This window comes from Nicotiana tabacum, chromosome 11, assembly GCF_000715075.1.
Source record: "Nicotiana tabacum cultivar K326 chromosome 11, ASM71507v2, whole genome shotgun sequence".
NCBI classification, from domain to species: Eukaryota; Viridiplantae; Streptophyta; class Magnoliopsida; order Solanales; family Solanaceae; genus Nicotiana; species Nicotiana tabacum.
The window spans coordinates 111,140,769-111,150,932 of NC_134090.1; the positions used below are offsets into that span (position 1 = coordinate 111,140,769).

General features: G+C 37.5%; 2 protein-coding genes across 2 annotated transcripts; one reads left to right on the plus strand and one right to left on the minus strand.

Annotated features, from left to right (window-relative positions):
* The first annotated feature begins 2,043 nt into the window (after positions 1-2,043).
* On the plus strand, positions 2,044-4,727 carry LOC107790775 (sugar transport protein 14). Its single transcript, XM_016612735.2, has 4 exons — positions 2,044-2,368; positions 3,066-3,388; positions 3,451-4,080; positions 4,153-4,727. The coding sequence occupies exons 1-4, from the start codon at positions 2,227-2,229 to the stop codon at positions 4,594-4,596; spliced, it is 1,539 nt and encodes a 512-aa protein (XP_016468221.1). The 5' UTR covers positions 2,044-2,226; the 3' UTR covers positions 4,597-4,727.
* Positions 4,728-4,879: 152 nt separating this feature from the next.
* On the minus strand, positions 4,880-9,892 carry LOC107790773 (CRS2-associated factor 1, chloroplastic). Its single transcript, XM_016612734.2, has 5 exons — positions 8,971-9,892; positions 7,879-8,006; positions 6,378-6,603; positions 6,168-6,295; positions 4,880-6,018 (listed from the first exon to the last, which is right to left on the minus strand). The coding sequence occupies exons 1-5, from the start codon at positions 9,779-9,781 to the stop codon at positions 4,993-4,995; spliced, it is 2,319 nt and encodes a 772-aa protein (XP_016468220.1). The 5' UTR covers positions 9,782-9,892; the 3' UTR covers positions 4,880-4,992.
* Positions 9,893-10,164: the final 272 nt, after the last annotated feature.

Genomic DNA, 10,164 nt, shown 5'->3' on the forward strand with positions numbered 1-10,164 from the left:
AATGGTTGAAATAGAACTTAAAGAGAAAACAACAGTATATTGCTTCTGAGTGGATGTTACAATGTGCTTTACAAATAATCAGACCCCCTTTATATAGTAGGGGAGTCCTACTTTAGGTACAATTCTATAAAAGGTAAAAAATCTCATAATTTGCTAATTAGTCGATTTTTCATTGATATGTACCGAGATTCCCGCCGTGATACCCGACCGGTTACGGATATTTCGGCCTTCTGTTATCCGGTCTGACAATGTTTCCTCAAGCTCATTCGGTTTAAGGGTCGACTCTGGGGTCACGGACTCGATGTCCTTGAAGACGGGCATTCTGACCTCGTGCCCTAGTTTGATGGAACCCGAGGTCGATCTTCAACCGTTCACGTTTCAATCCTGATCTGTCATCCAATAGACGAGTCCAATTTCGACTGTATACATATGGATTTTAAAACAACGGCTTCAAGCGTTAATAATAGGTTCTAAATTTAATATGTTTTCAAATTTGATGAGTTTCTAACACAAATTCATTATTTTAACATAAGTTACTGGGTTCGGTCAAATCCGTAACTGGGCTTCTACCTCCGCCCCTAATTTCATGAGACAATTCTTAAAGTTTGGACTGAAAAACTGAACTATAAGACAAAGTATATGAAATTCGAACATCAGGATAGTGGAAAAGAAGCGGAGAAGAAGAAGCGGATCTCTGCAACTCTTTCAGGTAATGGCTATAATTTAAATATACTAATAATGTTGACAATATATTAAACAACATTACTAAAAGTAACTTTCTTCCCAATTAATCCAGTTGTACAATACATGATCAAACCAAAAGGGATAGGGAATAGGGGAAAGTGGGAGGGGCCATAAATATTTCTGTTAACCTTGACACGCCAACTGGATGTGACTCTAGTAAATCTTTCTAATTCATATATGAAGACCAACTTTGGTCTATGCCGTATCATTTGGATGACGATGGGGAAAGTTTGTTTGGTTGGTAGAATAAGGTATAACAATTTGGGGATAAAATGTGGTACTGTATTATTTTTCGCGTTTGATTATGAATATTAATTAGTTCAGAAAACTATTTTATACTAAAAAGGTGGAAATAGCTATATATATATATATATATATAGAAGGTGAGATAATTAATCTCTACCCATAAAATATTCCTGTCTATCCCATCTTGATAACCAAACGGCCCCTATATGCACTAGTGAGCATCCTTATCTCGCTCTATTCCATCATACGTAGTTCAAAATTAGTGTTGCTTCTCTACGGAATTTTTTTTCTATCCTACTAGGATAATAATAAATAAATTTGAGACAATACGATTTTATATTTAATATTTTTTCGGTTATATGGTTTAATTCATAATCTCTTTATTCCATATTATGTTGCACAGATTCTTTAAAATGTTGTCACACTCATATCAGATAAAATACATTATTTTTGGAGAATTCAGTACGCACCCAATAATATTTTTTGAAGAGTTAAAACAGCATATAAGTTACATAACATGTTTATTTGAGGTACACATTGGACAAAGGCTAGCTGTTTGACTTTTCTACATCCAACTGACAATTTCTTCGGAGTCTTTCATTACAAATGTTATATTTCAGACCACCATCAATTTCTCCCAACAATTAATACAACTCTTTCTTTTTCATGATAGTTACAGGTAGGTTTATCACACTAATAAAGCAAGTATGAAAACACATAATGATTTTCTTTAAAATTTTATACTAATCTAAATGGTTCCTATTTCTATTACTAGCAACAAATAATTTTTTCAATACCGAAGGATACTCTTTCCATTTTTGATGATTTAAGGAAGCATCTTTACATGTGAATAATGATAATGAAGTCATAACCGAAAGTATTAAGTACGTAGTCCGAAAAGACTGCCATTGCAATATTTTCTATTAGTCGCTATTGCCAGGACAGTTGGGTCAATGCTTGCTCCGAGAATAATGCGACAAAAATGGTAGGAAAATAAAGAAGAACAAGTTGTCTAATTAGAAAATAAAGAAAGCAACCTGCCATTTTTTTCCTACACATTAATAGTTGACCATAAGATGGGGGAGAGTGAGATCCCATTGCTGTCATCAATGTTTTGAAATCCACGGTATGAGTATTCTGATATTATCCTTTTAGGCGGAATACAAGTGGATCAACTAAATATATGCATAAATAGCAGTACATTAGTTTCTTATTTTGTAAAGGCAGTGTAAAGCTATGGCTGGTGGAGGATTTGGTGATGACAAAGGAGGAGCAAGAGCTCATCTTTATGAGTATAGGATTACTGGGTATTTTGTTTTTGCTTGTGTTGTTGCAGCCATGGGAGGATCCCTTTTTGGGTATGATCTAGGTGTTTCTGGTGAGTATATATATTTTCTTCTTAAACATCCTATTTTTCTCATCTCAAATACTTTCAGCTTATGTTTACACTATTTTTTACAAGTGTTTGGTTTGGGTTATTCAAGCCACTTGTGCCATTGTTCTCTTCCAATCATTATTGCCATCGACGCCTTTTCTTTGTGTTTTGTGCTTTTCCCCCTTTCCCTTGAACAGTGAAGAAGAATAGGTTGTTGACCAACGGAAAGTATGGGGAAAAAATATACATAAACAAAAATGGGTTAAAAAGAAGGATAAAGTAATTTTTTCGTATACCAATATGAGGCAGGCTAAAACTCTACCTCAATCAAGTGAACAGAGGGTCTAAAATGTACGAATGTTCACCCTCGGAGGATTGCAAAGCATGTCCTTCAAATTCAAAATTAATATATGTAATATTGATATGTAAAAGAAAATTGAGGCAGTTTGACGTTGGAGAATATTCTATTCTAGTAAGTAGAAAACATGGCAGCAATTTCCTTTTGTTTTTAATTCCAAATGAGTATTAGTACGGCAATTAATCTTACAAACTTTCTTGTCTACTCTTTCACTCCTTTTGGTTGGGGATATTAAGGACAATGAATCTGGTCAAAATCTTAAAAAGCGCAATGATTTAGTTGATAGCCACATATAGCATAAGACATTAGCCAATTCTACATCCTCCTTTCTGTTGGTTTCAGGCGGGGTGACTTCGATGGATGATTTCTTGAAAGAGTTCTTCCCAAAAGTGTATAGAAGGAAGCATGCACATCTCCAAGAAACAGACTACTGTAAATATGACAATCAGATACTCACACTCTTTACTTCCTCTTTGTACTTTGCTGCACTTGTTTCCACATTTGGTGCTTCATATGTTACCCGCAACAAAGGCCGTCGAGCCAGTATACTTTGTGGAGCAGTCAGTTTCTTTCTTGGTGCAATACTGAATGCATTTGCAAAGAACATTGCAATGCTCATCGTTGGTCGATGTCTTCTTGGAGTTGGCATTGGATTTGGCAACCAGGTAACTGCCAATTCTATTTCTTAAAAACAACAACAAATAGAATATTAACTTGTCTCTTCCAGGCAGTTCCTCTCTATCTCTCAGAAATGTCACCTGCAAAAGTCCGAGGAGCAGTCAACCAACTCTTTCAACTCACAACTTGCTTGGGGATATTGATAGCCAACTTTATAAACTATGCAACCGACAAAATCCATCCATGGGGATGGAGATTATCGCTTGGCTTAGCCACAGTTCCTGCTGCAATAATGTTCATTGGTGGGCTTTTCCTTCCCGAGACCCCAAACAGTCTCGTAGAACAGGGTAGATTAGAGGAAGCAAGACAAGTGTTGGAGAAAGTTAGAGGTACCACAAAAGTTGATGCAGAGTTTGCTGATCTTAAAGATGCAAGTGATGCTGCCAGAGCCATAAAAAATCCCTTCAGGAACCTCCTCAAGAGGAAGAACCGTCCTCAATTGGTAATAGGAGCACTCGGAATCCCAGCATTCCAACAGCTCACTGGCATGAACTCCATTCTTTTCTATGCCCCTGTCATCTTTCAGAGCTTAGGCTTTGGCTCAGGAGCATCATTGTATTCATCTGCTATCACCAGTGGTGCACTTGTTCTAGCTACATTCATTTCCATGGCTTTTGTTGACAAGTTTGGAAGAAGAGCTTTCTTTCTTGAAGCTGGAGCTGAAATGATCTGTGTCTTGGTAATTTCTGCTTTTAAATGAGATTTCTGCTTTACATGAGTGTATGTACTTAACTGATAATTTGTTCCACAGGTAGCAGTTGCTGTTACTCTAGCTTTGAAGTTCGGAGAAGGTGAAGCGCTCCCAAAAGGAATTGGTGTCTTCCTTGTAGTCATAATCTGCATATTTGTTGTGGCTTATGGTAGGTCTTGGGGTCCCTTAGGTTGGCTGGTTCCAAGTGAACTCTTTCCCCTAGAAACACGGTCAGCAGGACAGAGTGTGGTGGTCTGTGTCAATATGATCTTCACAGCCCTCATTGCCCAGTGTTTCCTCGTGTCCCTATGTCACCTCAAATACGGAATCTTTCTCTTGTTTGCGGGCTTGATTTTCATCATGAGCTGCTTCATCTTCTTCCTCTTGCCCGAGACAAAGCAGGTTCCGATAGAGGAAATATATTTGCTTTGGCAAAATCATTGGTTCTGGAAAAGATACTGCACCCCGGGGGAGAATGAACGTGAATTGGACGGGAAGCCCTGATCACAGATCCATCCAGAGATGAAGATTAGCTTTCTGATTGATTTGTTCCATAAAAAGCAAATGGAGAGGACATTCTCAATAAAAATACCACACCTACAACTAGAGTAAATGCATTATGGATCCCTTTTCAATTGCTCAGTCTCCAAATATCGTTTATTATCATGTTTAACTTCTTAATCATCTAAATTGTCGTTTCACCATTTAATTAAGCTTACACATGGGTTTACAAGATATCAAATGGCAGAAATATTTAAACAGAATAAACCGACGTGAACAAAAGAAGAAAAAAAAAAGGCAACAAGTCCACTGATGTATACAAGAAAATTACAGAATGCATACCATAACATATTGACATTATACAAAAGAATTATTTGACTTGATCCTTGATTCATCAAGCTAAGCTAGTAATTTCGCAAGCTCATCTACTCCTAAGCTTCCTTTTGGTACTACATTTAGATAATCTTCTCTAATACCCTTCATCTTCTCCTTTCTAGTACTCTTTGTTGAATTGGCTTTACTACCTGAAAAAGCAGTTTCTCTTCTACCAGAAACAACAGTTTCTTTTCTCGACGAAGTTAGTGAGTTTTTAGTGCCTTGTACCTCCAAATCACCAGTTTCTTCTCCCTCAGGTCTCTGAACTGGCACTTTCTTAGACCGATGCTGAAAAACTGGTCCGGGTGGGGCAGACCTGGAGAGAGTAACTGCCCTTTCGTACACAATGTCAGCATCCAAACTAGAATCATCTAATAGGACCGCACTCCCACTTTCAATAGCCTGCTTCCGAAGTAGTAAAATTCCCTCCGTCCAGGGTGCACTTGAGCTTACCAGCTGATAGCACTGGTTTGTATCTTCGGATACAGAATGTACCTCGTAACCAGTCAACGGAACCAAAGATGAGGAATCAGATTTGTTTACATCATCTGAAGCACTCCTCACCACTTTTTCTGGCACAACTGAATCATCCAACCTTGTTTTGCACTCACTAAGAATTCTAGAATTGTCACCTGTATCATCTCCTGCATACACCGGAGGGCTTTCACTTCCACTGATCTCCTCCCTAGTTGTAACAGCACTAACATCTAAAGGAACCTTATTGGAAGATTCCAAATAGGTACCCTTTGATCCATCTTCCTCTGTAACATTGCTTCTTACATATTCTGCATCTTCCTCAACCAGAGGAGAAACATTAGCACTGAGATTGCAAGGATTCATTTCTGTAATTAGTAAGCTTGGACTTCCTGATGTAGATTCAACCAGTTGGCCTTCAAACGATCGGTAATTGCTGGCAGCATTATCAGCTTTAGAACCCTTCCTTCTCTCAGGTTTCTCTTTGTCATCAGGTAGAGAGGATACCCAATCCCATCCTCTCCACATGAGTATGTGCTCTTGCTCAAAAGAGATTAACACACATGGGACAAGATCCTACAGTTTAGAAAGATAAGAAACTTACAGCAATGAGTGGATTAATTTCTTGCACTTCTATCTTTTTCCAAAAAAAAATTTGGGTGTCCTGTAGCCACCTCACGGTAATATAGCATTTAGTCATTTACTAGTATCAGAAATAGTTTTACCTTAAGCTTGGCACCTATCTTCCTATAGTCACTTGGGTTCATTCCTTGACAATTTATACGCACCAATTCACAAGCTTCAAATGCTTCTCTGATATTCTTCGCAAGGTCACAATACACCCCATTTTTCCCTGCAAAACATTCAAGACTACTATCAGAGAGATTTTTTGGTCGGAATCAATTAAGAGTAGCAAAATTTAAAGCAACACAGACCAAGCTTGCAGATAGGTATCAGATTGCGTCCTTTTTTCCGCATTTCAGTTGCTTCCTCTAAAGTCAAACCCTCGGGAACTCGTTGGACCAACCTTGGGTATACAGGAGTCACAGGCCGCCATAACATGAGAGGAAAGCGTGGCCGAGTCTTATAGTTGTAGTTTCGACCACGGAAAAGGTATATCAAACCACCTTTATGATAGATAATTTTCCCACCTGTCTTTTCCTGTACATATAGGATATCAAAAAAGAAACGATTTCAAATAACTGCCTGAGACGTCTGTCAGAAAAACAACAGCTTCAACTTGAGAGAAGCAACAAAAATGATTAACTTTAAATCTCATCCCATAATCAAGCTATATGAAGATTGTATAGTCGACAGTTCTAGTTAGCCTTCAATGTGAGACATGGTCAGGAGGGCAGGTGTATTATCTGGTCAGGAGGACTTCTTCATTGTAATCTATAAGTTCTTTACAACAACAACTACACCTCAGTCAAAAACAAGGAGGGATCAGTTATATGAATCCTCATTGACCATGTTTCTCCATTTAAATTCAAAAATGTTATACTCTCTCCGTTTCAATTTATGTGAATTTATTTGGCTGGGCACAGAGTTTAAGAAAAAAGAGAATTGACTTTTTAACTTGTAGTATAAAATGAGTTACAAATATTTTATGTGGCTATAAATTATTGCATAAAGATAAATTATTTTCAAATATGGAAAGGGGTCCTTTTTTAATTTGGCACGGCCTAAAAAGAAAATAGGTTCACATAAATTGAAATAGGGGGAGTAACAAGTAACAATAAAATTAACAAGTACTAAAAGTTCTTTATATTTTCTATTGGCATAAAAATCTCAAATAGAGCTAAAAAGATCCTAGAAAGTATATAACCCAAAGAATATGTACTAACATGACTATAACATATTCTCAACAAATTGGTAACACCTATAGAGATCATTTTCTTCCATTATACCCTATCTTTCCCTAGATTCCAAGAAATTGTAGGTCTTTTGAGAAAACTTCCTTCCATGTGATTTTAGGTCCATCTCCTTACCCTTTTAACACCTTCAGTCACTATGGATTCACACCTACAGATCGGTGGATCTAGAGATCGATACAGGACATGACAAAACCATATCAAGCGACTCTTTCTTATTTTATCCTCAATGTGTGCTACTTGCACCTTCTAGCGAATGTGGCTATTTCTAATCTTGTCTAATCTTATATGACCTCACATCCATCTTAACATCCACATCCCCACAACACTCATCTTGTGGATGTGTTGGACTTATTGAGATTCTTTATGGGGAAAAAACCCGACATATCGGATTCTGTGCCACAAGCTTCAACATGACAGGTTAATTACCAATGCTTGGAATAAAGTAATTTACAATGAGCTTAATTTTGCAAAGACCTATGTTCACCAGAGAGTAACAATATTCCAAAGAAACAAAACAGTTACAACAACTTGCAAGGGAGAAAATATTAACACCACTAACCTCTAACTTGTCACAGACATTGTCCATGTCCACAGTACACACTCCCTTGCATTTTATCTTGCACACCCTTTTCCGCTTCCAGTGAGCATGGATATTCTCCAACATGTTATGTGTTAAGCCATCTCGTCCTGGTAACAAGAAAGGTACGGAGAGTCAATGAGAGAGCAAAAGTCAGAGTCAGCATATTCTTTTTGTCACGAATCGAGAAGATCGAATACAAAATAAGCATTTTACGAGCTTTTCAAAGATCATATATACCTTAAGGTAACTCCAACTACAAACACTAGTGAAATGAAATTAATAAAAGAGAAACCCTTTGGTCACAAGAAGCTTTTATAATGAGAACTGAGCTATTCACATTGAACCCTGATAAGCTATTCCAAAATAAGAGAACTTGAGCCTTGAACACACAAGAAAATATGAAATCATCCTGATTATAGTGTGTGTGTGTGTGTATCAGAACACATCCCCCTCCCTCAGGAAAAAGGGAAAAAAATCCTCATTGCCTCTCTTTCTCCTCAAAGGATGAAACCCATAGAAACAAGCAAACAGGAAAAATAAGAAAATGAATTAGGTATTTATACGAGTAAAACGTCAATAAGGCTTATAGAACTAAGAGAATTTGCATATCCTTGGCATTGACTGCAAAAATAAGAAGAAGATGTGCTCCTAGTGATTGCATGTTTCCATAATAAGATGTCAAACCACTTAGTTAAAAGAAAAAAAATTACCATGTGTATATGTGCCAATGTATCCATTCTGCTCTATTCAGTATCAGAACGAAATGGACGACACAACTAATGTAGATGATCCATACAACTGACTCCAAAAAATATGGGATTAAAGCACAATTGATTCATTAACTGATAGTAGTATATATGCCGAATGGTCTAAGTTACAAAAAATCTAACTAGCCCTTCCTGACGGTCCAAAAACATGTACTTCTCCTCCTTTTTGCCTTAGAGGATTCACATTCTACAACAGATTCACAGCAAAACACAATCCCCCAAGTCAACCACACAATGCAGACTTACTTGTGTGTACAAAATTATTACATGGGTAATACATATAACTTAAAATCTACTGATATACCTATATTCAATTGCCGTGTTGTTTTCTTACAACTATCTATAAGCTGCATCATTTCTTCCTTGGTCAATGGCTCTCCCAATACCTCCTCTCTAGACCTAACATACTTGGGCCCGGACCCTGCCAGGAATGGTCCAGGAGCCTGAACCGGCTTTACCCCTTTTTTATGGGGGGGCGGAAGCTTAAACGAATCAAATTCTGGAAGGTTCTTCTTGCTCGGAGGCAATGGTTTCCGACCGGTCCATGGCCTCCGCATTGACTCCGGTCCAAATGGTGACACTAACGGTTCACGCAACTTATTAGGCTTCAACTTTGGTGTTTCAGTATAACTGTACTGATACACGAAAGGAGCTTCTGGGAATTCATAACAAACACCATTTTCATCAACTTTAATATCAATAGCTGATTTTTCTGTTGTTTCTCCAGAATCTTTTGGAATGTTCCTGGGTCTAACAAAAGGTTTAAATGCGGGGTGTGTATTTTTCTGGAAGTTCCTGGAATATTTTGATTTTTTTCCGGGGATGGAAGGTGAAGAGGGAGATGAAGGAGTGCCAATGGATTTGAAGGTTTTTTTTTCAGTGATGGGGGTTGGAGGGGCAGGGTTATAATTATTGGCAATATTGAGAGCTGAATCGAAGCGTTTATGGAAGCGGATTTCGTCTTCGATTTCCTTCTGAGTTCGTTCATGGCGGATGAATTTCTCGGCATTGGCGTTGTTCCAACGGGAGAAGCGGACTTCAGTGGCTGGCCGGTGGTTGTGTGGTGGAGCAGGTGGTGAGAAAATTGGGAATTGGATTAGGGTTCTTGAACCCATTTTCACTCTTTTTTGCTAGAAGAAGATGGAAGCATCCGGAACTGCTCGCAGCTGAAGGAAAATTGGACAATATTTTTTAAACAGGGGAATGAAGAATCTATATTATATTATACCCCTACTTTTTTACCATTTAAATATAACTAGTATAAGTAGTTGCGCGTATGCGTGCACACTAATTATGTCAAATATTTAAGTTATTTGAATTGTACGTAAATAATTTTAAAATTTATACTTTTTCAATAAATATAGATAATCATTGGATATTAACTACATGAAAAAAATTAACCATTTCTTCTATTTTTTTTTATATCATTCTTGTCGGTGTCATTGAATCCTAAAAATAGTTAGGAAGTAAAATAATAACTCATATTTATGGCAAAACA